Source organism: Acinonyx jubatus, chromosome B4 (assembly GCF_027475565.1).
Source record: "Acinonyx jubatus isolate Ajub_Pintada_27869175 chromosome B4, VMU_Ajub_asm_v1.0, whole genome shotgun sequence".
Lineage (NCBI taxonomy): Eukaryota > Metazoa > Chordata > Mammalia > Carnivora > Felidae > Acinonyx > Acinonyx jubatus.
Window position 1 is genome coordinate 74,624,877 of NC_069387.1, and position 27,748 is coordinate 74,652,624.

At 50.8% G+C, this 27,748-nt stretch overlaps 1 protein-coding gene and 1 long non-coding RNA gene across 3 annotated transcripts; one reads left to right on the plus strand and one right to left on the minus strand.

Moving 5' to 3' along the window:
• Positions 1–8,588: 8,588 nt before the first annotated feature.
• On the minus strand, positions 8,589–15,905 carry LOC128316395 (uncharacterized). The gene is made up of 3 exons (XR_008300233.1): positions 15,772–15,905; positions 9,704–10,513; positions 8,589–9,022 (listed from the first exon to the last, which is right to left on the minus strand). It is a non-coding gene; the product is annotated as an uncharacterized LOC128316395 (long non-coding RNA).
• PRPH (peripherin) lies at positions 8,589–19,042 on the plus strand. Of its 2 annotated transcripts, XM_027036041.2 has the most exons (11): positions 8,589–9,024; positions 11,597–11,672; positions 13,364–16,257; positions 16,616–16,676; positions 16,860–16,955; positions 17,361–17,528; positions 17,629–17,754; positions 17,852–18,072; positions 18,186–18,235; positions 18,479–18,558; positions 18,808–19,042. In XM_027036041.2, exons 3-11 carry the CDS (start codon positions 15,716–15,718, stop codon positions 18,874–18,876), a joined length of 1,413 nt encoding a protein of 470 aa, XP_026891842.1. In that variant the 5' UTR covers positions 8,589–9,024; positions 11,597–11,672; positions 13,364–15,715; the 3' UTR covers positions 18,877–19,042. The 2 variants fall into 2 exon arrangements, with proteins under 2 accessions (XP_026891842.1, XP_026891843.1); XM_027036042.2 differs by lacking the exons at positions 8,589–9,024; positions 11,597–11,672 and having other exon boundaries at positions 18,811–19,042.
• The last annotated feature ends 8,706 nt before the right edge of the window (positions 19,043–27,748 follow it).

Here is a 27,748-nt window from a genome sequence, read left to right on the forward strand (position 1 = left end):
TGTCCAGCTGGCTTCTGTATCGCAGTAAGTACTAGCCTCACTTATTTAAGGCCAGTTGGGGATGGGGGAGGCTGGCAGATGGTCTACCCAGTCATTTGATCAACATTTCAAGTGGCTTCTGTGTGCCACACACTGTGCTTAGTGGCTTGTCTGTTTCACTTAAGACCTGGATTGATGAGTGGTGATAAAATCCTATTGTAAATGAGGCAGCAGGCTTAGATTGGGCCATTGTTTCTCAAATTTCAATGTGGATGTGAATCACATGTAAATATTAAAATGTAGATCCAGGGTTGCCTGGGTGGCTCAGTTGATTAAGTGTCCGACTTTGGCTCAGTTCATGATCTCACAGTTCTTTGGTTTGAGCCCTGCATTGGACTCCATGCTGAGAGCTCAGAGCCTGGAGCCTGCTTCAGATTGTCTCCCTCTCTCTGCCCCTCCCCTGCCCACGCTCTGTGTGTGTCTCTCTTTCAAGAAGAGACATTAAAAAAAATTTTTTTTAGGTAATGTAGATCCAAATCTGTAGCTTCAAAGTGAAGCTTTAGATATTGCATTTAAAAAAAATATTTATTTTGAGAAAGCATGAGTGGGGAGGGGCAGAGAAGGGTTCAGAGGATCCGAAGGGGGCTCTGCGCTGACAGCAGAGAGCCAACCCAGGGCTGGAACCCACAAACTGAGATCATGACCTGAGCTGAAGTCAAGACACTTAACCAACCAAGCCACCCAGGCGCCCCAAGATGATTGCATTTTTTTTTTTAACTTTTTGAAAGTTTATTTTGAGAGAGAGAGTGTGTGTATGGGGAGGGGGGAATCCCAAGGAGGCTCCATACCTGCACTGTCAGCGTGGAGCCAGGTGTGGGGCTCAAACCCACAAACTGTGAGATTGTGACCTGAGCTGAAACCAAAAGTTGAATGCTTAACCAACTGAGCCACTCAGGTGCCCCAAGATCCTGCATTTTTTAACAAGCTTCTAGCTTCTGCTCTTGGTCTGCTGTGACTATGTGTGAAGTAGCAAGGGGTTAGGTAACATAATAGTAAGTGGGGGAGCCAAGTGAGTCAAGAAACCAGCCAGACTTCCAGAACTGTTGCTGTCAGTATTTAATAACCTATTAGAGTCACGTGGGAAGGGCTTGGAATCATGCTGATTTATTCTATACTTAACCAAAACCTGCAGTGACAAATAAGACTGTATTTTAAGAAGTTACTGTTTAGAGAAAGTGGAGCTGGCTGAGACAAAATTACAGTAGTCGCAAGTTGTTACAGTATTGGTACTTGACCCAATTTATGTCGTGGGGAATATCTGCAGAGTGTGGGAAAGATTGCGGAGGAAAGATTCCCTAATTTGGACCCTTTTCCAAGTACATGTGAGGAGCAGTGTGGTTCTTGAGGGGGGCAGGAGAGACCTATGAGGTGAGGGTGGGGGAGGAAGAGGCAGGAACAGTGCGTGGCTGGAGAGCGTGGTGATGGGTATTCAGGTACCAGTCGCGGGGCTTAGAAGGTTGAACTGAGCAATGGAAAAGGGCTGAGCCTCATGAGGAAGGCTTGGGTGCTGGCCTGAGTGGGAATGCCAGACAAGTGGGAGGAAATGGAGGCTGGTACACAGCTCTGGGTGTGTTCACCTTTGCTCCGTGATGTCAGCCCATATTCCATTGGGGCTCAGTTGCCTTCTTTATTCTCCCCACTGGGATGTTTACTCCTGACACATCGCTCACTTCTGCCCCCTTACTGTTTTGAGGAGAGCATCTAGTAAATAGGCAGGTTCTGTCTGGGAGCACTGTGCTGCTGCTTCCCCAAGATGTTTCAACGTTGTGGGCCTGGTCTCACAGCTTTTATCATGAGAGCAGTCACTGTCTTTTGCCCTTCAGGGCAAGGGCCAGCCCAGTGCCATCCTTGAGCACAAAGGCAGCTATTGCTACTTATCTGATGGGCCAGATTCCTCCTGCAGCCAGAGCATGGGGGGTCTGGGATAAAAATGAACCTTGGGAAGGCCAGGCAGCCCAGCCACCAGAGGGGCACCGGGATATTTTTCCCAATTTAGGAGATCTGCCAATTGCCACAGTTGGATGGAGCACTGGATGAAACTGGACACTCACATGTGAGAAGGAGTGGATTTACATCATCCAGCTTCAGCCGAGCGTGACACCTCATGGAACCTGAGAGGTCCATTCTCTAAGCCAGCGTTTCCCAAGCAGAGTGCCCTGAGAACGGGGTTTAGGGGTTACCAGGTCTTCAAACCAGCCTGTGAAACCTGAAGGTCCTGGGGCCAATCACCCCTGGCCAGGAACGACCCCTCTAATAACCTCCATAAGCCTTTACAGATAAATTATTTTCTGCATGTGACAAGATGTGAAAAAGGTTGGAAACCTTTAAGCAGCCCCAATGGTGTGGGGATGAAAGAAGGTGAGAGAAGATTTTAGTTGAGAAAAAATACTCCAGTAGGACAGGACCTGGGGAATTGGAAGAGCAAAGTGCCAGTGGTTGGGGAGGGATCTGTCCTTGCAATGATGATTCTTTTTCCCCTCCTCTGTTGGTGAGAGAGTGAATAGAAGTTAGCCTGCAGCAAGAACAAATACACCCCAAGGTCTAGGTCACTGCTTTGTGGCTGACAATCATCTGATCTGCCCTTGAGCACAAATGGAAAAGTCTGGACTCAGATCGGCTGCCGTGGCTGATGCTGCTGAGGCTTGATGGGGATAAATGGAGAAAGCCTAAGAGTGCAGCCTTCGAGATTGGCCAGGGCCCCGGCCTCCGTGGACAGAGGCCTTAGGCTGCCCTCATCTGACCTGACCAGAGGAGCAGACTTCTGCCCCCTGGAGGCTGCTGGCCACCGTGGGTCCAGTGGGCCCAGGCATAGCTACTTTGTTTGAGCCTGGGTGAGGAGGAGAGAACGGCTGTGAGGGACGTGCCCTGGCTGTCTAACTCGTCCGTCCTGTGTTTGGGAAGCAGCTGGCAAATGCCTCTGCCCCAGGGGGAGCCTGTCAAACAGCCCAGGGCTGGTCCAGAGGTGGCCAGGTGGGTTCGAGCTTGGAGAGAGCCTGTCTTCAGGCCTCTGACTTCTGGAAGATGCGTGGCAACCCCAAGTGGGGCTGCAGGAGGAAGGGGAGGCTCTGTCAGGGTAGGAGCTCCCAACACCTTGCAAGGTGCTATTGTTACACCCGTTTCTACAGCCAAGGAAGCGGAAACTCAGAGAGCTTAAGTATCTAGCCTAAGGCCACAGAGCAAGTGGCCAAACTGAAATTTGACCCCAGAACTCTGACTCCAAAGCCCTCACTCACTCCAGTCTGCCCAGTGGCCTCCCAGAGAAACCTGCCTGGCGGTGACTCCAGATCTGGAGGACAAGGGCCACATCCTGGGTGGTGTGGGCCTGACGCCCGTTCACAGAGCACTGGCTGGAGCCACAGCTGCAGAAGGGAGATCTTGTTATGCTGTTGATTGTCAGAGCGCTTTCTAGAAGCCCCGTTCCTGGGCCCAGGGGCAGCGTGAAGGTCCAGAAGGGCAAAGCCAGCTGGCTCCCACTATCCAGGCTGTAGCTTCCCCAGTGAAGGGGCTTTTTTCATCCAGGCCGCTCTCTGAGCTCAGTGAACCCATTCTTTTTTTTTTTTTTTTTTTAATTTTTTTTAAGGTTTTTATTTATTTTTGAGACAGAGAGAGACAGAGCATGAGCAGGGGAGGGGCAGAGCGAGAGGGAGACACAGAATCCGAAGCAGGCTCCAGGCTCTGAGCTGTCAGCACACAGCTCAACGTGGGGCTCGAACTCACAGACTGTGAGATCATGACCTGAACTGAAGTCGGACGCTCAACCGACTGAGCCACCCAGGCGCCCCAGAGAAAGCTTTTAAGCACTCATCTCACCACCAGAATTCTTTCTCATTCTCTTTTTAAAATGAGAACGGAATATAAAGCTTTCCTAATTACACAAGAGTTTTGTCTACATTCGCAAATTAGTTTAATTCGCTAAGGGTGGGTAGGTGGGTGCAAATTCAGTCTCATCGCTGTCACCCTTCACCTCCCTCCCCGCGCTCTGTTCCTATCAACTATCTCATTTCGCTCACAGGAGATGTCTAGCCTGACAGTAAACTAATACTAAAATGTCGTTGGCAAAGGTAATTGCATCCGGTTGTACTATTATAACAATCATTTTCTTTTTTAAGCTGAATTCCTTGTTTTCGGAGAGCCTAATTGGTACAAGTCTCTGAGCTGTGTACTATAGGGAATATATTTAGCTTTTTTGTCTCCCCTCGCCCCCACCCCCTGACTGTAGACACAGATCACCTGGGCACAACCCTAATTCAAGGCCGTATATGCTACGTGTCTGAAGGCATTGTCACATGTAGCAGCCACGATGGCACATCTACCCCAGAGCCCTCCCAGCTGGTCGTTTTAGCTGCTAACACCACCTGGTTCGGTTCAGGGGTTGGGCACCCATGTGCAGCAGGGGAAGCTGGGCCTCTCCACCACCAGGGTGAATCTGAGTCTAAGCTGATCGAGGTAATTCCAGTTCTCTTGCCAGGGACTGGTGAGGAAGCAGCATGTGACACAGTTACGGAAATGAGGGGTGAGGTAATGTCTGCTGGTTGGGGGTTGGGGGGGGGGGACGATGTTCTTAGAAAGATTCCCTTGCTCTTGAAAAGGAATGCAGGGAAAGGATTTTCTGTCTTGCAATGTTTGGATGTAATTGTGTGAGCTCATGATGCCTGATGGTGTCGCAGTCGTCTTATGACCATGAGGGGACAAACGTGAGGACAAAAAGCTAACACTCTGAGTGTGACAGAGCCGAAAGATGAAAAGAACCTGGGTTCTTGATGGGACATTGAGCCCCTGAACTAACCAGCTTTGAAACTTCTCTGCCTCTTGTTTTCTCATGTGAGATTAAAAACCCCCTGATTGTTGGGGACATTTTGAGTTAGGTGTTCTATTGCTTCCTGCCACAAGTGTTCTAATATTAGAGCCTTATGTAGGGGCGCCTGGCTGGCTCGGTTGGTAGAGCATTAGAGCATGTAACTCTTTTTATTATTATTTTACTTTTTTGAGGGGGGGGCGCAAGTGAGCAAGGGGCAGAGAGAGGGGGGGAGAGAGAATCCCACGAGGGGTGGAAAGAGAGAGAGAGAGAGAGAAGTGGAACTCACCCAAAGCAGGGCTCGAGCTCACCTGAAGAGGGGCTCGTGCTCCCCGAGGTGGGACTCGAACTCGCGAACCGTGAGATCATGACCTGAGCCAAAGTCGGACGCTTAACCGACTGAGCCACCCGGGTGCCCTCTAACTTCTTGATAGTGAGGTATTAGACTGTGATTTTTTTCTAAGTTGGACCCTCTTCATTCTAATAATTGTTGATTGTCCATGATGGTTTAGCTGTAATGGGGGCCTGGGGCCGACAGCCAAGAAAGAATTCTTGAGACATCTTCAGTGCAAAAGGGTGATTCTATTCAAGCATGAGGGCAGGATCTGTGGGCAGGAAGAGCTGTCTGAGCATGTAACTATTGAAATAATAAAAATATTAAGATCCTTTTTTAATTATGTATATCTCTGCCAGGGCAAACATAACCCTGGGAGAGCAAAGAGATTCTATGCCCCCTTCCTTTCCTCAGCATTTGGCCTTCCTCTGCCTGCAGCTCCTGGTCAACCAAACTGATCTGCTTCTTCCTTTCCGTCTTTTCCGGGAGTCTTGGCTGAACTTAAACCATAAATCGAAGGCACACAGAGAACATCAGCAGGTTCGGAAAATATACCTTCTCTCCTTTTACGTGCAACCGTGAATGGAGCCACAGCCTGATTTGCTGGTGGTGTTGAGGAGCAAGGAGGCTCACTCCGGAAGAATCACCTCCCCCAGGAAGCCCAGCCAGAGGATTCTGATCCCAGGGCGGTTCCAAAACTTCCCCAGCCTAAGGAGCTTGGAGCATGATGCCTGGGACAAGAACCAAACCATAGTCTGAGGGCTCCAAGGTATAAATAGGGATCACTCCACTGGTTGTTCCCCTGCATGGAGGCCCTTGCGTCCTCGAGAGGAAAAAGCCTGTGAGATTGTTTCACCTTTTCTGACCTCCTTGGTTTCCCCTACTCTTTCTCCCTTCTGTACCTTACCCTTCCTCTTCTCTCTCCACTTCCATTTCTCCCTTCCCTCTCTCTCCCACTTTCCCCATCTCCATTTGCTCGGTCACCTCCCTTCCCTCAAGCCAGGTGTCTGCAGACAGAATTCACCTAGGGAGGGACAAAACTTCTTTTTCTTCCTCTCTTCCTCCTCCTCCTCCTTCTTCTTCCTCTTCTTTCTTCTTCCTCTTCCTCCCCCTCCTCCTTTTTTTTTTTTTTTACGTGCAAATAATATTTTATTTCTTCCTCTGGTTGCTAGTAACATTGTTGCACATTTTTTTGTGAAAATTCATCTTGCCCCACTATGAGAACTTGTAACAGACACAGGCAATGGCCCTCGCTGGCTGGGAGCCCCACAGGCTCCTGAGCCAGGAGCTCGGACCGGCTGGGCCCAGCTGTCAGATGAGAGCCTGTGTGGCCTGCAGGCAGAGGGCAGGCAGGGCAGTTTGTCGGGTATCAGACTCTTTGAACTTGACTGTTCAGCTGTCACTAGGCCTCTCCATGCAGAAGGTAGGGGGAGATGGATGGCAGAGTGTCACGATCCGATCGCAAAAAAGAGCCTCCTGGTGACTGGCCTGATGGGCAGGAGCCCCTTCCTGTCTCATTTCAGGCGCGTGCATGTGCTCCAACTTGTGCCTGGTTAGAGAGGGGGTAACCAGGGCTCCTCTAGCGGGGGCTGGGAGCCGGGGTCCTACCTCCTCGTTCCCATGGAATTGTGAGGACCACTCCGCATCTTCTTGAGGAAAGTGGGGGAGGAGTGCCTACGCGTCCCAGAGTTTTCCACTGGCTCTAAGCTTCTGCAGGCCAGACAGAAGGGCTCACAGAGTCTGCCAGGTGGGCCAGCATAAAGTCTACACCTCCTTTCGGGTAATCGAAGTCACCAGAGAGTTGGGGAAGTCACTGCCCTCCTTGGACCACCTGACTGCGGTCTCCTCTGAAAATGCATCCTTCGACCACAGATGAGATCGCGTGTATGTTCCAGCCCCGGCTCCATCCTGACACACGGGCCCCAGCTTTCCCCACGCTTCCCCTCTCTGTACAGGCACTGCTGGTCCTTCTCCTCCAGAGAATCTTGGCACATCACCCGATCAAGGAGCAGTGTCAAGCTTCTGGGGAGCAGGGCTCTGAAAGCCACAAGGATGTTTAATACATGCTTCCTTTATTCCCCGAGTCCCCTACTCAAGAGCATGTATGCTTGGAAAAAATGTCAGATATCATTTAATCCAACCCTTTTCTTTAACCAATGTGGAAGACAAGTCCCAGTGACTGGCCTAGGCCTGGGACCAGGTGTCTTGGTTTGTGGTTAGGTCATCTTTCCATGCGACACGAGCCATCTGTTTTTTGTTTGTTTTTTTTTTAATGTTTGTTTATTTTTGAGAGAGAGCACATGCGCGCGAGTGGAAGAGGGGCAGAGAGAGAGGAAGACACAGAATCCGAAGCAGGCTCCAGGCTCTGAGCTGTCAGCACAGTGCCCGATCCGGATCTTGAACTGATGAACTGCGAAAATGTGACCTGAGCTGAAGTCGGAGGCTTAACCGACGGAGCCACCCAGGTGCCTCCAACAAGAGCCATCTTAAGTGTAAACCCCTCTGCCTAGCTTTCCTGCCCTCCATAGACCAGCCCTATCTACTCAGGATGCCCATAGCTGTACCACAAACCTCTTCGGCCCTAGTCAGGCTGTCCTTACTGGGTCTCTGTTGTTCTCCATCATGTTCCCCGGAGTTTACCCATCCAAATCCCAGCCATCCCTCAAGGCCTTAGGATCAACTCAGCACAGAATGTTCTTAATGATCATGCTGTTGGACCAGAGCAGGAGACTTGTTCAAGACTACAGAGCTCATTATCAGCTGGCCCAGGAAGAACCCCTGCCTTGACCTCCTTCATCCTTCCATGTGGGGTGGCCCTGTCTCCTCCTCAGGGACCTACTGACCGGTGAATGGCCTATCAATTGTAAACTGACTCTGAAAGGCATTGAACCCATGAGGGAACTGCTAGGAAATGAGGTAAGTTCAGAATATCCCATGCACCCATGTTTGATTGACAAGGCCAACTCCACGGGGAGACTATAGGCTGAGGGGAGGGGAGTTTCTGCTCCAGGGACTCTCCAACTGTGGAGAGCACATCCTCTGCCAGGGAGTAGGGACAAACTCTCATCAGGTACAGTCTTGTTACAAGAGACCCCAGAATCAGGTGGAGGCCAAGGTAAGAGGCCCAGTTTCTGTTCTCATAAGTGGTGTGACCAACCCTGCAACAGCTCCTTCCCGGTCTCACTCACCCAGTAACTAGAGCCTCTGCCTTGCACCACAAGGACGTCAAAGACAATGGGACTGACCTACTAGAAAGAAGGTCTGGGATGTCATGACACTTCCCTCCTAAATGCTCCTGTGGGCACCTCCTGAGAACAAGAACATTCCCTTACACAACCATATTCCCATCTTCACAGCTAAAAACAGAATAATCGTTCCATAGCATATAATACACAAATTACTCCAATAGTGCTTTTTTTTATCCCCCTCTGAATCTGCGATCCAATCTAGTTTGTACATTGCATTTAGTTGTTATAGCTCTCGGTCTCTTTTTTTGTCTAGAACAATCTCCCACTGTACTGGGTTGAATGGTAGCTCGCCAAAAAGATGTCGACGTGTCAGAACCCGTGATGGTGACCTTATTTGGAAGAAGGGTCTTTGCAAGATGTAGTTAAGGATCTCGAGATTATCCTGGATTAGCCGGGTCATCCAGTTTAATGGCAAGACAGAAAAGAGAAGACAGACACCGAGAAGAAGGCCATGTGAAGACAGAGGCAGAGATTAGAGACGCTGCCACGAGCCAGGAAACACCAGGAGCCGCCAGGAGCTGGAAGAGGCAAGGAAGGATTCTCCCCTACCGCCTTTGGAGGAACAGCCCTCCCAACATCTTGATTTTGGACTTCCAGCCTCCAGAACTGTGAGAATGAATTTTTGTTGTTTGAAGCCCCCAAGTTGTGGTAATCTTTTATGACCTTCCTATTTTCCTAGGAAATTCATATGCTCCCCCCCTTTAAAAAAATGACACTGACTTTTTTAAAAGTCTAGGAATTGTTGTATTATCGAATGTCCCAATTCTGAAATTGTCTTCAGATTGACCTTTTAAAGTCATAAATCAGATCAAGTCATTCCCTTGCTTAAAACCCTCCAACGGCTTTTCATTGCATTAAAATAAAATAAGCTATAAACTCTTTACTCTGATTTACAAAGCCCTACGTGCCCTGACTCCCTCCCATGCCTCCAGCCTCACCTTTCCCTCTCCTCCTCACTGATCTCGCTCAGCCTCACTGACCTTTCTCTAATTCCTCAGACATGCCAAGCTCATCCCAATCTTACCCCTTATGCTCTGGTTCTTTCCTCTGCCCAGGTGACAACCAAATACAACTCTTGATCTTTGATCCCAGATTGGGGGAAATAGCTATGAAGGACATCCTTGAGATAACTGGGGGAATTTGAACAGGACTGTATATTAGATAATATTGTTGTATTAATGTTAAATTTCCTGAGTGGGGAAATAGTACTGTAGGCAAATGTCTTTGTTCTTAGGAGATGCCTGATGAAATATTTAGGGGTGAAATATCATGATGTCTGAAACTTACTTTCAAAGGAATTGTGGCAAAATACTGACAACTGTAAGTCCAGGAGAAGGGTATACTGGGGCCTCTAGCAATGTTCTTTCAACTCTTCTCTGGGTTTGAAACTCTTAAAAATAAAATGGGGAAAAAGACAGACAATTTAAAGAAAAAAAATCTTAATCCAGGAATACTCAAATTTTCATGCACATTAAGAATCATCTAGGAAGTTTGTTAAAATGCAGATGCTAGAGATTCAGAAGATCTGGTTGAGGCACTGGACACTGGCATCTGCTTTTTAACAGTCTCTCAGGTGACTCTGTCAAGCCCCCAGGCCATGCTATGAGAGGGAAAATACACTTAGCATTCCATGGCCATAAGCTGCTCTCCTGTTCTCCAGCTGAGGGGTGGCTGGTTGGAAAGGTCAGGAAGGCAGATGGAGACGTGATTTTATGATAGGGCAGGACTGAAGATTGTGAACATAGTAGAAGATGGGGGTGGGGGGCAGTGTTTGCAGGCAGAGAACAGAGTTTGCCCTGCTTCCGTGGCTTTTTGTTTGGGGTGGGGGCTGCTGGGGCAGTGCAGAGGAGGCTCCTAGAGACCAGGTGAAGAATAGAATCAGGGCTCTGAACTCCTAAGACCAGTGTTGCTATTCTATTTTACACAACCTTGTGAATTTTTCTTAGCTGTAGAAAGAAGGTGAAATAATTGTGAATTCCCCAAATTCCAATGTTGGTGAACCAACCTGGAGTCTTAGATGGATTGACTGCAGACATGTCATTCTAACTTCTGACCAGAAGGTGGCAGCAACACATCTCTCTTTATTTTCCAGACCACCTATCATGGGAAAGATTTTTTTTTTTTCAGGTGCCTCAGAGTTCCCTTCACAATTTAACCAACACTTATTTGACCTAGATCATATGCTATACTCCACAGACACAAAGGTGACTAAGACTCGATTCCTTTCCCAAAGATCATATTATCAGGGATGGGGGAGTCAGACCTATAAACAGATTAGTGCTAGTTTACTAGCTGTGTGACCTTGGGCAAATTGCTTAACCACTCTGTGCCTGCTTTTTCAACTGTAAAGTGGGAATCATAATAGTACCTATGTTGTAGGGTGATTGCGAGGATTAGAAATGATAACGTGTGTAAAATGTATACCACACAGGAAATGTTACCTATTACTATACGATACAGTGAGAAAAGTGATGGGATGGAAAAGATACCCAGAGTACTCCCTAACTGGGAGGAGCAGAGTCCCCAGAGGGAGATAATGGGGAAGGGATTCCACTCTGGTGCAGCCACTCTGTCAGTGGGGACCCTGTGGCCAGACCAGCCTGGGAGACAACCCAGCTTGAGAGGTGTGGAGCTGGACTCCTTCTGGCTAGGTTCATCTTGGCTCCTACAGGCCCAGAGCCCAGAACATCAGCAGGGCCTAACCAGCAGAGGGAGCCAGAGATTAGCCTGCTGTGCAACCTCAGACTGGCAACTTTGTCCCTCTGAGCTTCAAGTGCTACTAAGTGGTGGGGAAAGGGGACCACAGAAACCATGGGATGGTACTGAGTTCCACATCTGGACACCACCGGAGAGTCAGCTGTAAAGTCAGCCAATTCAGGGGCAGCAGGGACTTGGAGCTAGGGGTGTAAAGAGGAAGCACTAAGAAGGCAAAGAGATCTTGAGGATGACATTGGACTTTCCCCAGGATGTGGAATGGAGGTCGAGCCGGTCCTACACCTCTGGAGGGCAGGGGGACCCCAGCTGACACTTAGTTACAAGTGAGCAGGGTTGTGACATTGCTCCCCCGTGTCTCAGCTTCCTCTCTGTCACATAGGAGAGGAAGAAGGCCATCAACAGTGTTGAGCACCTACTATGAGCCTCATGACGTGCTAATTACTTCATGTACAATATCTCACCTAGACGCCACAATGCCCAGGAAGGAAGGTGTCATTTTTCCTGTTTTACAGATGAAGAAACTAAAGCTCAGAGAGGACAAGTAAGTTGCCCAGCGTCGTGCAGCTAGTAAGTGCCCAGGCTGGTGGCCTGATCTCTTTTCCCATGACCTTTTCCGTCATTTGGCTTTAGCCTCAGTTGTCCACTCCCTTAGAAATGCCCTGGAAGTCTTATCATCCATAAATACCCCAGCTCCAGAATCACAAATTCATGCATCTTGCTCTCTGACATCCACTCCCCACCCTCTCGGTGCCTCTTTCAATTCCATTGTACTGTGACTGTTTTCTGGCCCTGCCTGGGAGGCCAGCTCTGGACCTCTTTACTCTCCCAATCTCCCACCCTCTTGCCCACACGCCCTTCCTCAACCATTTTGAGTCCGTGGCCTGTCATTCAGTAGCACTATTGCCAGTAACCTCAACTTCATTGCTCACCTTCCTTGCAAACCTCTGAATGCATCTGATTGTCATTTCTCTCCAAGCCTTCACTGGAGCAGCGGAAGGGGGAGGGGTAATAATACCACTGACTACTATGTACACAGCACATATTCTGTGCCAAGTGCTAAGTGCTTCACATATTTAACTCAGTTTATCCTCCAACTCTATGCGGTAGGTACGATTCTTATTGTCCCCATTTATGGATAAAGAAAATGGAGTGGATAGAGGTGAAATCACTCACCCAAACTCAAAAGCACACAGCTAATTAATTTGAGGAGGCCATGATCAAACCCAGGTCTGTCCAGAGTCCCTGACATTGAGAAGAGATCAGCAAGGAGGTACTTGGCTCCTTCCACTCTGGGACCAGAACTGCTCTCAGCCACTAGTAGGGACAATCCAAAAGAAATCCAGAACCTCACTGCATTCGGCAGCTGACAAGATCATTTGAGACATCCGTGATAATAATAAAACTAACTTACATTTCATCCATTATTCTATTATCCTAAGTGTTTAATCCTCCCAACAGCAGTATGCAGTAGAAGTTACAATTGTCCGCGTTTTACTAGGGGACATGGAAGGACACTGTAACAGGCCTAAATTCATACAACACAGAATGTTGGAGTCAGATGGGAAGCTGGGCAGCTGGATGCCAGAGCCCTGGCTCTCTCTTTTTTCAAATTTTTGTAAAGTGTATTTATTTTAGAAAGACAGAGACAGTGAGAGTGGGGGAGGGGCAGAGAGAAAGGAGAAGAGAGAGAGAATACCAAGCAGGTTCCGTGCTGCCAGCGCAGAGCCCGACTTGAAGCTCGAGCCCATGAAACCACGAGATCATGACCAAGAGTCGATCACTTAACTGATGAATCACCCAGGCGCCCCCAGAACCCTGGCTCTTAATGGTGACCCTTTCCTACCTTTCTTCTGGCCTCAAGATCTCCCAGGGCTGGCTCATTCTTTCTTTCTTTCTTTCTTCCTTTCTTTCTTTCTTTCTTTCTTTCTTTCTTTCTTTCTTTCTTTCTTTCTTTCAAGTATGGTGGGGGGTTGCAGGGGTGGGCAGAGGAAGAGGGGGAGAGAGAATTGCAGAGCCCAATGTGGAGCTCATTGTAAGGCTCCATCTCATGACCATGAGATCATGACCTGAGCCAAAATCAAAAGTCAGATGCTTAATCAACTAAGCCACACAGGCACCCCCTGGCGTAAGGGGGGAGGAGTAAGGGGTAAAAAAGGGGGAGGGATCTCCTCTGACTTGCCTGCAGGCCTAGTTCCCCCACCCAGGCCCTGGCCTTCCTTACTCCCTCCACAGCTCCCAGAGCCCTGCTGAGGAGGTTCTGGTCCCTTTTGCTCTGAGGCATCTGAGTGGTGAGCTGGGAGCTTAAGCAGCAAAAGGGTGGGAACTCCCCTTGGAACTCCCTGGGCCCAGCCCAAGGGGCCTCTGCTCTACTCTCAAAGGCCCACACCTACCAGCAGCTCCCTATAAAGGACCAGCTTAGACTCCCAGTTTGCTCCCTAGGTACAGCAGGCAGAGGCAGGGCAGGGCCTAGGCTGGAGTTGGTGGGACTCCAGGCCAATGGCAGCTGGGGCTCAGAGCCTAGGGTTGCAGCAGAAAACACCAAAACTTCTCCATCACCCCCTCCCCCACCCCACACATAGCTGCCAAGCTCCCACCCCCAGCCCAGGCTGGACCCCACCCCACCCCACTCCTAGAAGTCAGAGGGGACAGGCCCAGGTCTATCCATCCTGTCCCCTCTCTCCCATCCTCCCTCTTCCCATTCCCCTGGCAACCAAACCAGACCCATCAAGGAGAAGGACCTGGCAGCTGTGCAGGGAGAGACTAATGGCCCGGAAGGAAGGAGGGGCCTGGAGAGGAGACGAAGGAAGGCGGTAGGGTTGTGAGCAGGCGGGCGTTGGCCCATCTCAGAGGACACACAAAGGAGGGGCGGCTCCTCTGCCCTGCAATGCCGAGGAGCTGGCTGGCCAAGGAGCCGCCCTCCTCATCCCCCCCTGCCAGAGAGTCAGCCTGGAGTCCCAAACCTGCTTCCCCAGATGCCCAGCTCTTATCCTCAGGGCCAGTCGAGGTGGACCTGTCCGTGCTGGAAAGCCCTGGAGTCCCCGGCAGCAGCAGCCCCATGGCTCTTGGCAAACCCAGCAGGCCTCAGCACCCTGGCTCCTGCAGACCATCTGAGCTGCCTCTATCCACTCCGGGGTGGCCTGTGCCTGAGTTCTGGAAGCCGCAGACATGCAAAGGCCAGACATCAGCCTTCACGATAACGGGGGTGGGGGAGGGCAGGAAGGGATGTGTGGTTGTGTGTGTGTAATGTGTGTGCACATAGGTAATGTGGCTAGCGTGCATATGCATCTGTGTGTGTGCACAGGCTTGTAGATCTGCTTTGGGACGTTCCCTCTCCTCTTTCAGTCCCTGGACCACTAGGGATGAGTACTTTCTCTTTCCGCATCTCTTCCCCATCCAGCCCCACCCATCCCTGGGTACCTGCAACTCCTCGATACTGGTAACCGGTTCCTGCCAGTCCATTCATCTCTCAGCCTTGGCAGCAGCTGCGGCCCCTCAGCCCCCTCCCCTTCCTACCTCAGGAATTGCTTTGGTTCCCGTAAGGCCCATGACTGAGCAGCAGTTGGTTGGGGGAAGGGAGAATCCAGTAAAGCCAGACAGCATACAACTAGCTCCCTCAGCTCAGCCTCTGGCAGGACACAGACTGAGTGGGACCCAGAGTTGGGCCCAGCCACCCTCAACCCCCTCTGCTGTGCCCACCCTGTTGGGGCCTGGTGTAGGTCCAAGTTTGGGAGCTGTGTCTTTAAGGCTGAGCCATCAGCAGGCAACCCCCTGGCCAAGTGTCCAGAGGAGGGGGAGGGGAAGTGGCCAGTCCATTAGCGGCAGAGCTGGCGCCAGGCAGCAGCCCTCCACAGGGCCCTGGGGACTACGGAGGGATGAGCCCTTCCCACCCCCCTCAGCTCCCCCTGCCCTCCTGTCCCCCATTTCTCCCTGGGCGTGGTAGCAGAGGGGTAGCTGACAGCAGGTAAAAGCAGAGCCTAGCCTTCAGGGGACAAGTGGAGGCACAGGCCCTGGGGCCCAAGCCAGACCAACTCACCATCTACCTGGGCCATCTCCTCCCCACTCATATGCCAGAAGCCTGCCCGTTAACTTCCAGTCCTCCTATCCCCCCATTTTTTTTTTTTTAACTGAGGTTTAACTGACATAACGTTAATTTCAGGTGGACAATGTAATGATTCTACATTTGTAGATCTCCGATTTTCAATAGCTCTCTCAGGCAGGAACCCCAGCTCCAGTCAGGCCCTCCCACCCAAGGCTCCAGCTCCGGATGCTTGCTGGAGGGTGCTGACCCCCAGCCCAGGCCTGCCAGTGGTCGCCAGGCCTGCTTCCTTCCCCGCTTGCAACAGGGGGAATCAACTAGGCAGGGCGCCAGCAAACCTAGGAGCGAGGGTGCGGCGCTCCTGCAGCTCCGCAGGAGCTGGGTGGGGCATCCCCCTCCCCACATAGCCCCGCCGTCAGGCCAGTGGGAGGAGCTGCCCGTGCCCCCCCTGTGCCCGCAGGGCTATAAAGCCGCCTCGCAGCTGTCTGCGGCTCCTTCCCCGCTCCCGGACCAGCTTTGCCAGCGGTGACTGCCCATCCTCGGCCACCATGAGCCACCCGTCGGGCCTCCGAGCCAGCGTCAGTTCCACCTCATACCGCCGCACCTTCGGGCCACCGCCCTCACTGTCCCCTGGGTCCTACTCCTACGCGTCCAGCTCCCGCTTCTCGAGCAGTCGCTTGCTGGGCTCGGCATCCCCTGGCTCCTCCGTGCGCCTGGGCAGCTTCCGCGGCCCCCGGGCGGGCGCGGGCGCCCTCCTGCGCCTGCCCTCGGAGCGCCTCGACTTCTCCATGGCCGAGGCTCTCAACCAAGAGTTCCTGGCCACGCGCAGCAACGAGAAGCAGGAGCTGCAGGAGCTCAACGACCGCTTCGCCAACTTCATTGAGAAGGTGCGCTTCCTGGAGCAGCAGAACGCGGCCTTGCGCGGGGAGCTGAGCCAGGCCCGGGGCCAGGAGCCGGCGCGCGCCGACCAGCTGTGCCAGCAGGAGCTGCGCGAGCTGCGGAGGGAGCTAGAGCTGCTGGGCCGCGAGCGCGACCGGGTGCAGGTGGAGCGCGACGGGCTGGCGGAGGACCTGGCGGCGCTGAAGCAGAGGTCAGGGGGCAGGACCGGGGCTGGGCGGCGGCCGTCGAGGCGGCTGCTCCTCGCTCTGCTCCCTTCCCCACCAGCCGCCGAAGGGCGTGGCTCCCCTCATCCACCCCAGCGTGTGCAGGCAGCATGCTCGCCTGTGGGCTCTAAGACCCCTGCTTTCCCTCTACCACTTTGTTGACTCTCTGGGGAGGGGAGGGGGGAGTTACTATGTCTGATCATCTCAGCCCGTTAGATAGTGGGCAAGTCCATCGGTCAGCATGAAGACCCCTCTTCAGAGTCCTGGACAGTAAGCAGCCTCTAGCCCAGACCCTGGGGTGCGCGGTGACCCTACAATTCAGCTTCTGCCCCCTCTTCTTGCCAGGTTAGAGGAGGAGACGCGCAAGCGGGAGGATGCGGAGCACAACCTCGTGCTCTTCCGCAAGGTGAGCCCGGGCCCCATGTCAACTCCGACTCCCCACCTCTGCCCTCGCCTTTGTACTAGGATGGCATCTGTGGGCGCGAGGAGGCGACCAGAAACCTCTAGAGACAGGCAGGGAGGTCCTGGCCCTTTCTCAGCCTGAGCAGCCCCTCCCGGCTCTTGAACCCTCATTTCCACCCCCACTAAGGATGTGGACGACGCCACCCTGTCCCGCCTGGAACTAGAGCGCAAGATTGAGTCTCTAATGGATGAGATTGAGTTCCTCAAGAAGCTGCACGAGGAGGTAGGTGGATCCGAGTGTCAGGGGAGGCTTCGAAGGTAGCAGGCGGTCTCGTTGGACCTGGAAGGCAGGCGCTGGTTCAGAAGACTGGCGAATGGGGAGGAGGAATTGCCTGGGGAAGAGTAGTGAGATTCGCTGGGCAGACGCAGCCCCTCAACCCCCTCTCTACAGGTGGTTTGACTCCCACCCCTGCGCCACCTGGTGGCGAGTAGCGGAGCTGCACCCCTTAAAACTTGGCCGCTGGCTTGGAGCCGGCCAGGGCGCAGACCGCACCGTCATATGCGCGCTGCACTCCCTGGCGCCCCCTTCTGTTCATTCGAGTTCATTTCTTCTCTTTCTGTGCGTGAACTGCGCGGCCCGCGTGGGATCCGCGCGGCAACCTCGACAACTTGTTGTCCTGGGCGGCAGGAGCTTCGAGACCTGCAGGTAAGCGTGGAGAGCCAGCAGGTGCAGCAGGTCGAGGTGGAGGCCACCGTGAAGCCTGAGCTGACGGCGGCGCTGAGGGACATCCGCGCGCAGTACGAAAGCATCGCGGCGAAGAACCTGCAAGAGGCAGAGGAGTGGTACAAGTCCAAAGTGCGAAAGCCCGGGAGGGTTAGGGAGAGTCGGGGAGGTTGGGCGCTAAGGGGAGGGCGCGTCCCGTCAGCTCACAGCGGCACTGCCTCGCGCGCGGTAGTACGCGGACCTGTCCGACGCCGCCAACCGGAATCACGAGGCCCTGCGTCAAGCCAAGCAGGAGATGAATGAGTCCCGACGCCAGATACAGAGCCTGACGTGCGAAGTGGACGGACTCCGCGGTACGGTGAGTACCAGGCTTCGAGCCCAGGCCCGGGGGGCGGGGGTGGGGTGGGTGGAGGATGAAGGCTGTTACCCCAATGGTGACCCTCTGGTCCCCCCAGAACGAGGCGCTGCTCAGACAGCTGCGGGAGCTGGAGGAGCAGTTTGCTCTGGAGGCGGGCGGGTACCAGGCGGGCGCCGCGAGGCTCGAGGAGGAGCTGCGACAGCTGAAGGAGGAGATGGCACGGCACCTGCGCGAGTACCAGGAGCTCCTTAATGTCAAGATGGCCCTGGATATCGAGATCGCCACCTACCGGAAGCTGCTGGAGGGCGAAGAGAGCAGGTGGGGGGCAAAGCTGCTGGAGGGTGGGAGTGTAGGGGACGGTCGGGATTGGGTGTGTTCAGGGAAGGGGAGGGGCTTGGGCAGAGTAACTGACCACTTGGCTTCGCTCCCAGGATTTCCGTGCCAGTCCATTCTTTTGCATCCTTAAGTATAAAGACGACTGGTGAGTCTCCTCCCATGCCTGGCTTCCAATCTACCTGTCCCCTTGTCCACTTCTGCCCTGACCAGACTCTTGCTATGGCCCTGCTCAGGGATCGATTCTGTCCACGAACTACTGAGTCCTGGTCTACATGCTACCCCACTCCGCATGTCCTGCCACTCCCCTCCCCCACAGATGGGAGTGAGGGCTTCAGAGGAGAGAAACCCCAAGCCTCCTCTCTTCCACTCCTCATCCTACTTTTTCCAGTGCCTGAGGTGGAGCCTCCCCAGGACATCCACAGCAGGAAGATGGTTCTGATCAAGACCATTGAGACTCAGGATGGGGAGGTGAGATGGGCCACTTGAGCCCAGGATCCCATCATGGCACATATTATTTCTGAGCGCCAGCCTGGCTGCATCTTAGAGTACTGTAGGTTAGTGGTCCTTGGGGTGGCAGAGAGACAAGGAGATAGAGAAGGTGGATGGACAGCCTGGAGCCTCAGCTGGTTTTGCTGGAGAAGGAGACACCATACCCCAAAGGAGATTGAAAGAGTGTGGTGCTTAATGGTTTGTGCCCTTCACATACCTTGCCCCCAGCAGGTGGTGACTGAGTCCCAGAAGGAGCAGCGCAGTGAGCTGGACAAGTCTTCGACTCACAGCTACTGAACCCATTGGTCCAGAGTTTCCTGACCCTGCCCTAGGCCTACTCTAAGTCCCAGACCCTAACACCAGTACTGAATTAGTCCTCTCTCACTCTGCATGTGTCTAGGGGATGGCACAAGTCACCCCTTCCCTGGCCTGTGGCCAAGTGCTACCCAGCCAGCCCTCTCCCTGCCCTGACGTACATATATATGACCTATATGTGCCCCTTATTGCGTCCTAGTCAGAGGCCAGCAATCCCCCGATCGAGTCTACTCCTACCATTATCCCATGACCAGTGGACTGGGCCGGGGTCTGAGTTTCGCTTTTGAATCAAATAAAACTGCTGTCAAGAGAAACCTCGCCGGGGCATTTGTGTCTGTGGAAGTGAGGGTGCCTGTGGGGAGGGGGCGTACCAGTATTTTCCCCTTGTCTCTGGTCATTTCTTTTCTGAATCCCGTATGTTGAAATCTATGGTCCTATCTGTACTTCTAGTTCTACCTCCGCTCCTTCTCGGCTTCTGTCTGCCATCTACAGCCCTGAATGTCCAAGTGCTTTCTGGGTGTGCCCTAGACCCCTCAAACTCAGCATGTCCAAAACAGAGCTCCTCATTTCCCTCTCCACCATCTGCAATCATGTTCTTCCTTCTGGGTTCCCCACTCTAGAAGAAGGCACCACCAAGAACCTCTGCTGCCATATTAGAACTCACCTCATCTTCTGCCCCTTTCTTTTCCTCACCTACTCCCCAATTCTGTTCATGCCACTTCTTAACTCTTTCAAGTCTATTTCATTCTCCCCATCCCCTAGTCCAGGCCACTGTTATCGTTTGCCTGAGTTACATCATCTCCCTCAGTGGTCTCTTGCCACTGGCCTGGCCCTGTCACCCACCTAAACCTACTCAACACATTAGCCACGCCCTCCACTTGAAAACGCCTGTTTCTACATTGCCCTCCGACTCTATTCCACCCTGCCCTCACTTTCAAGTCAAAATCCACTTCTGAGTTTAAAATAATCCTTTTCACTCAATTATAGTGCTACATGCCAAGGAAAAAGCCAGAGTCCTTGCTCTCAAGGAGCTGGTCGTCTGGGGGTGGGGGAGAGAAACCAACAAGCAGATAGTTCCAACCTTGTGAAGAGTACTATGACTGGGAAAGAAGATGACATTGTGGGAACATGAAGAAGAGCATCTCACCCAGCCTTGGGGTTCCCAGCCACGGTTTCCCAAAAGTGACACCATCATGCCGAGCACTGAAGAGCAAGCAGGAGTTGTTCAGCTAAAGCAGGGAGAGGAGAAGGACTTTCCAGGTAGGTAAGTCAGCCAGGAGGTAAGAGAGTACAGAACTATACTAGTTCTATAATTCTGGAATGAAGGGTTGGAAGGAGGAATAGTGCTGAGGTGGGAAAGATGAAATGAGAGCTGGGTCTCAGGGGACCTTACGTGCCATATTGAGGCATTCAGAATATGTCCCGAGGAAAAGGGACAGAAAGTGGGTTTCAGCAGGAGGTGAAGTATTCAGATCTGCATTTTTAGAAGATCCCTCTTGCTGTAGTGTGCAGAAACCACTAGAAGGAGGTGGAGAACCAGGTCAGAGCCTGTTGCAGTGAAACGCACCAGAGGTGACAGTGAGCAGAGAAGGGGGTGGGTTTGAGGAATATTCAGGGGGTGGATTCTGGAATACCCAAGGAGAGATTGACACCGTAGGTGAACGGGAAACAAATAGCAAAGAGGACCGAAGGTTTTGGCTTAAATCAGGCAGATGGTGGGTCTTTCACAGAAACAGGGAAGATTAGAAGAGGCGGAGGTGGGGGCCCAGACGACAGTCAGTTTTAGGCTGACTGAGTGTGAGAGGCTATGGAACAGCCAAGAGGAAGAGTTGGCAGGCAGTTGGATCCACAGGTCTGGAGTTCAGGTGTGATGGAATGTTTTGAAATACTGACTCTATCAGGATGCATTCTGCTACAAGTAACATAATATCTCATTTGTTTAAGAAAAAAGAAAGAAATAGCTAGCGTAACAAGGAGCCAGAGGTAGGCAGGCTCTGAGGTTGGTTGATTCAGCAGTTCAAAGATACCATCAAGGACCCAAGTTCTGTCCAAGGTTCTACTCAGCCTTCCTCCTTGAAGCTTTGTCCTGTCTCCTCATGGTCCCAAGATGGCTGCCAGTAGCTACCTGGTGATGCTTCTCTCTTCACATCCAGTGGAGGAAAGAGAAAAGCCTCCTGCCCAGTATGAGATACAGTCCTTTCCTTTAGATTGTGTGGCTGAGGTCATTGGCGTGCCCAATCCTGGAGCAGTAACAGTTGCCAGGGAAAGCTACTGATGGGCTTGGGCTAATCATCTGATGCAGAGTAGCCGCTGAGGCTCATTTGCAACTTACTACCTCGGAGGAGACGTATCACTGCAGAAAAGCAGACCAAAGCTTTGGATTTCAATGTTCAGGCTTTCAAGTGAGCACGATTTTAAGTTTGGCTACTTTCACATCTGTGGCCTATGTTTGGTACTGGATACAAAGAAGAGAGATTGAGTTGAAGAGAAGGGCATGAGACCTCCCTGGTATCCCACATGAGAAAGCATGAATCTACCTAAGAACAGTATATAAAGTGACAACAGAGAAGGGCCTCGAGGAGACTTCTAGAGTAGCAGTGGAAGAGAATCCTGACAACGAACTGGCAGAGATGGAGGAGGACAACTAGGAGAATGCGGCCTCGGGAAGCCAAGGCAAGAGAAGGCTTTTAGGAGGAAGCGGCTGGCAGCACCAGAGGATTCTGGGAACCCAGGGTTAGACAACAGTCCGAAAATCTGGGCTCTATCAACAAGGAAGCTGTTAGAGACCTCAGGGAGGGCTGCTTCAGGGCAGGGGGGTGCCAGAGACAAAACGTGGCCTACTGATGAGTGAATTCAAGATGAGAAAGTGGAGAGCCGACCACTCTCTCTAGATATTGGAAGAAAGACCAGAAAGAACCAGAGCAAAGAAAGACCTGCATCTGAGAAGTGAAATTTTGAAGAAAGGAGAAACGAGACCCGTAATTTTCAAACCGTGCATCGTGAAACATTGTGATAAAAATTGCTGGGTCAAGACCAACATTAAAAAAAATATATTTATTTTTGAGAGAGAAAGAGAGAAAGGAGGCGTGAGCAGGGGAGGGGCAGAGAGAGATGGGAACAGAGGATCCAAAGTGGGCTCTGTGCTGACAGCAGAGAGCCTGATGTGGGACTCGAACTCATGAACCATGAGATCATGACCTGAGCTGAATTTGGATGCTTACCCGACTGAGCTGCCCAGCTCAAGACCCACATTTTAAAAGGAAATGAATAGGTGTTAGGGTGGGGTGAAACTTTTCAATGTATTTATATACATGTGTATTGGCTTGTCACATAAAACGTATTTTTTTTTTCAACACTTATTTTTTTTGGGACAGAGAGAGACAGAGCATGAACAGGGGAGGAGCAGAGAGAGAGGGAGACACAGAATCGGACACAGGCTCCAGGCTCTGAGCCGTCAGCCCAGAGCCTGACGCGGGGCTCGAACTCACGGACCGCGAGATCGTGACCTGGCTGAAGTCGGACGCTTAGCCGACTGCGCCACCCAGGCGCCCCAAAACGTATTTTTTAAAAATCTTGAATTGTGGTAAAGACGTGAACGCGTTTAAATGCTGGGGAGAACTGGAAAGAAACGGGTTGTCATGAGTAGGCCCAACCACCTATTGAAGTGACACAAACTCGGACTTGGCTGTGATTGAAGAGTTTTAGGGAAACTCCAAATCCAATTCTAACCAAGGAGATCAGATGTTAACCTCCGGAAGACAGGGCTGGGATTTCGCTGTAATTAAGAAAGCTTATACCACATTGATTTTATTGTACTCAGCTTGTTGGAAGCAGGGAGATAGATCCATGACATCTATTAGAAGGTCATCTCAGAAGCAAGGATGTGGCCGCATTTATTTAGTAGTTCCTAGAGGGAACCGGATGTGGCGGGCGCGTGTCCCGGGGCCCAGGGAGGTGCCCACGACTGCAGCAGGGATAATTCCTCAGGGGCCACTTGCAGTGGGTAGGAGGAGTTCGGTTATCTGGGTCGCAAGGAACAGAGACTAATCAAATATCTCAGGCAAGGGGGGGTGAATTGTGGGCTTACACATGGAAATGAGGGGAATGAGAATTGCCGCTGCCTGGGGCCGAGTGACAGTGGCTTCACAGGAACCCAGAAACACCTGGGTGACCCGGCCTCCCAGGAAGAATAGACTCCGTAGCCCCGCAGGCCTCACCGAACAGAAGTGACAGGCCCCTCGGCAGCAGGAGCCCACTGCTCCCCGACGCAGGGTCCCTACTGCTTCCATTGCTCCTGTCACAATGAGCAAATGACCTCATCCTCCACCCTGGCTTTTGCTAACTCCTACTTCCTTCTTACTTCTGGTCTCGGTTGTCTTATGGCTTCCATGGCCTAATAGCGATTGCATGCTGACTTCTGGGACTTTCTTTGGTTCTGCTTTCTCTTCCTTTCACAGAAGATGCCCACTTCACCAGCCCTAACAGACTAATTGACATTTCCCATTCCCTCTCTGAGACGTACCAACAAATGTCCCAAACGCTGAGCTCTTGGGGCTGACAGGCTGCTCTCGTCCCCTGGGCACTTCCCTTCCCACTGATTAACAGATGTTGATAAATGCATAAAAGTTGTTTTGACGCTTACGCGTGTTTAGTAATCCCGCAGCAAATATTTTTTAAACTAATGAAAGAATGTGAAAAGTACAATTTTTATTTTAACTGAGAGCATAGTGATTAAGAATCTGCATTTCGAGGTGCGTAGGCGGCTCATTTGGTTAAGTATCTGACTTTGGCTCAGGTCATGATCTCGGGGTTCATGGGACTGAGCCCCCAGTGAGGCTCTGTACTGACAGTGCAGAGCCTATGTGGGATTCTCTGTCTCTCCCTCTCTCTGCCTCTCCCCCCTCCCTCAAAATAAATAAATAAATAAATAAATAAATAAATAAATAAATAAATAAATAAAAACATTTTAAAAAATTCAAAAGGGGGCACCTAGGTGGCTCGGTCGGTTGAGCATCCACCTCTTGATTTTGGCTCAGGTCATGATCTCATGGTTCATGGGTTCAAGCCCAGGTCAGGCTCTGCACTGACAGGGCAGAGCCTGCTCAGGATTCTTTCTCCCTCCCTCTCTCTCCCCCTGCACGCACACACGCACGCATACACACACACACACACACACACACACTTTCTTTCTCTCTCAAAATAAATAAAACATTTTTAAAAATTAAAAAAAATAAAATGGGATGACAGATCTGTGTTCCTGCTGGCAGCTTTAGAAAAGCCTTTTCAGCTTCTAAAGACTGCCCACGCTCAGCGGCCTGTGGCCTTCTTCCATCTTCAAAGCCAGCAATCTCATCTCTGATTTCTGCTCTGTTTATCATGTTCTTTCCCTCTCCAAGCCTCCTGCTTCCCTCTTATAAGGATCCTTGTTATTACATTGGGTGCACCCAGATAATCTAGCATAATCTCTCCGTCTCAAAATCCTTAATTTACTCACATCATTAACATCCCGTTTGCCACATAAGGAAGTACTCACAGGTTCTGGGGATTGGGATGCAAACAAGGGAAGGCATTATTATGCTTACCACAGTCTGCCCTCTGGCCTCCAAAGATTCATGTTGGTCTCATACGCAAAATATATTCACCCCGTTTCAGGGTTCCCCCAAATCTCAAGCCACTGCAGCGTCAGCTGAAGAGCAAATTCTCATCTAGATGTCATCAGCCCGAAAATCTCAAATTCATCACTGAAATCATCTAAATTAGGTATGGGTGAGGCTCTGGGTGAAACTGATCTTGGGGAGAATCTCCTCTCCATCCACAGACTTGTGACACTAGAAAACAAGTTACCTGTTGCTAAAACACAACAGCGGGATGGGCAGAGGATAACAGCTACAGACATTCCCATTCAGAAAGGTAGAAATGGAAAGAAAAAAGGAAGTTGTGAAGCAAATTGAAAATCCACCTGGGAAAACAACATAAGGTTTCAAGGCCTGGGAGTAATCCTCTGTGGCTCCTGGCCCTACTTTCCAGCCTCACTGCCTGACCTTGAAGGCCCCCTTTCCTTCTTGTGTGTTTTCAGCTGATCGTTTCCTGGCCGTACAGTTCGGAGTGGGGTGGGGGTGGGGGGGGTCGGAGAGCTTTCTTCCATCGTACCCTCTCTCTGCCTCTTTCACTACAAGGTGGCAGTGTCTTTGTTTGCAAGACATTCTCGAGAGCCATGTGGGTCTCCTGTGTATGGCTCTGAGATTCACTCCGTTAGACACCTCCACGGATCTTTCTAGACACTCCCATTTCTCTGCTTGGTTTCTGCCGAGGTGGCTGAGGAAATCCACAAGTCACATGGCTAATCTCTCCAAAGGGGCCTTTGTGCGATTGAATACTCTGACCTTTGATCCTTCCTAGGCACTAGCAAAAGATTGTCCAGGTACATCCTCGGATTTCTCCTCAGAGCACACTTTCCTGACAGCGAATGGCGTAATTTTAGCATTGTTTGCAATCTGGGTAGGCTGAGAATTTCTAAAATACCAAGTTCTGGTGCCTTTTTGCCTCTTTTGTTCCTCTCAGGGGAAAAAAAAAATCAAGCCATACCTTCAACACTGGCAACACAGATAAATACCCCCATTTATCCTCACAAACGCTGCTTTTCATAGAACTGTAAGACACAATTCTGCTAAGCTTTCTGCTACTGTATTAAAAAAAATCCCCTTTCCTCCATCTTCCAATAACATATTATCCATTTCCTTTTGAGCCCTCAATGCCAGCAGGACCTTAATTGTCCATATTTCTACCAACAGTCTGTTTGTGGTGATTTAGGTATTCTCTACCATGCTTCCTCGCCTCCCTCCAGGCCCTGGCTAGCAAGTTGTAACATTCCTGTTTCTACTACTAACAGTCTATTATTCAAGGCAAGCAAGGCTTTTCCTATCATCCTCCAAAGTTATTCCAGACTCTATCCATTAATTAACTCCAAAGCCACTCCCACATTTTTAGGTGTTTGTTATAATAGCCATTTCCAGGTACCAAAACCCGCATCAGTCAGGGTTCAACCAGAGAAATAGAACCAGCAGGAGATAGATATTAAGTGATTTATTGCAAGGGTCTGGCTCCCACGACTGGGGGGGCTTCCCACAGCAGTCTGGGGCAGAGCTGGCTGCCATTAGGAAGGGCTGGCTGCAGCTGTCAGGCCGAGACAGCGCTGCTGCCCACAGGTGGAACCTCTTGTTCATCAAGGAAGCCCCAGCTGTGCTCTGAAGGCCTTTCAGCTGATCCAATCAGGCTCCCCAGCTGATCCAGGATAATCTCCCTTAAAGTTCATTGATGGTGGATTTTAATCACATCTACAAAACACCTTCACAGCAACACCTACCTTAGCATTTGGGGACTGTAGTTTAGCCAGGTCAACACATAGAACTGACCTTTGAACGCGCAACTCCTTAGAAATGGCAGAAAACATATGCCAAGAAATTAACGAATACTTAGCCACATTCTAAAACAAACAAACGAACGAACTAAAAGAATTCTTAGTGGGCCAGAACTCAAGATAATTCTTTTTTTTCCCTAGAGGTCCCATTTTATTGTTTTCAGTACAGTCCCAGATATATACCCAAAAGACAAGTACTCAAACAAGTAACTGGAAATGCAGGTTCATAGCAGCACCATTCATAATAGCCAGAAGGTGGGAGAAAACTCAAATGTCCATCAATGGATAAATGGATAAACAAAATGTGGTCCATCCACACAGGGGACTAGTATACGGCTATAAACAGGAATGGAGTGCTTATATAGGCTACAATATGGATGAAACTTGGGAACATGATGGAAGAAGCTGGACACGGTAGGCTACACATATGTGATTCCATTTGTATGAGATATCTGGAATAGGGAGACAAAAAGCAAATTGGTGGTTGCCAGGGATTGTGGGGAGGGAAGAACGAAGAGTAACTGCTTAATGGGTATGAGGTTTCCTTTCGAGGTGATGAAAATGTTTTGGAACCACGCAGAGATGGTAATTACACAACACTGTGAATATACTAAATGCCACTGAATTGCTTACTTTAAAATGGTTGATTTTAGGGGTGCTTGATTTAGGGGTGCTGGATTTCTAAAATTGTTCCATATTTCCTTATTTCCCTCCAAGTCTAGCTGGATTGTAGAGTGAAGTTTATGATTTGTACACTGGGAAAGAGTCTACGAAGGAATACTGACACCTTTCTTCTAAGGAAACAGTTATCAGGCCACATCCACAGAACCTGACTATAAATGAACCCGTCTTTGCCACCTCTTTTAAGACAAACGAGTCTCAAATATTTGAAATGAGAGAATAAACCTCACCAGCAGAAGGTTAAAGAAAGTACACTAGATTATGTTCTGTCTGATTATTTTTTTTACTTTTTTAATGTTTGTTTGTTTTTGAGAGAGACAGAGCGTGAACAGCAAAGGAGCAGAGAGAGAGAGGGAGACACAGAATCCGAAGCAGGCTCCAGACTCTGAGCTGTCAGCACAGAGCCTGACATGGGGCTCGAACTCACAAACCATGAAAGCATGACCTGAGCCAAAATCAGACACTTAACTGACTGAGCCACGAAGGCACCCCGTATCTGATTATTTTTTTAAAAATGTTTAATGTTTGTTTATTTTTGAGAGAGAGAGAGAGTGAGTGCCTGAGCAGAAGTGGGAAGGGGCAGAGAGAGAGGGAGGGAGAGAGAATCCGAAATAGGCTCTAGGCTCTGAGCTGTCAGCACAGAGCCCAAAACGGGGCTCAAACCCATGAGCCATGGGATCATGACCTGAGCCAAAGTTGGAGGCTTAACCAACTGAGTCACCCAGGCGCCCCAGGTTATGTCTGATTATTAACAGG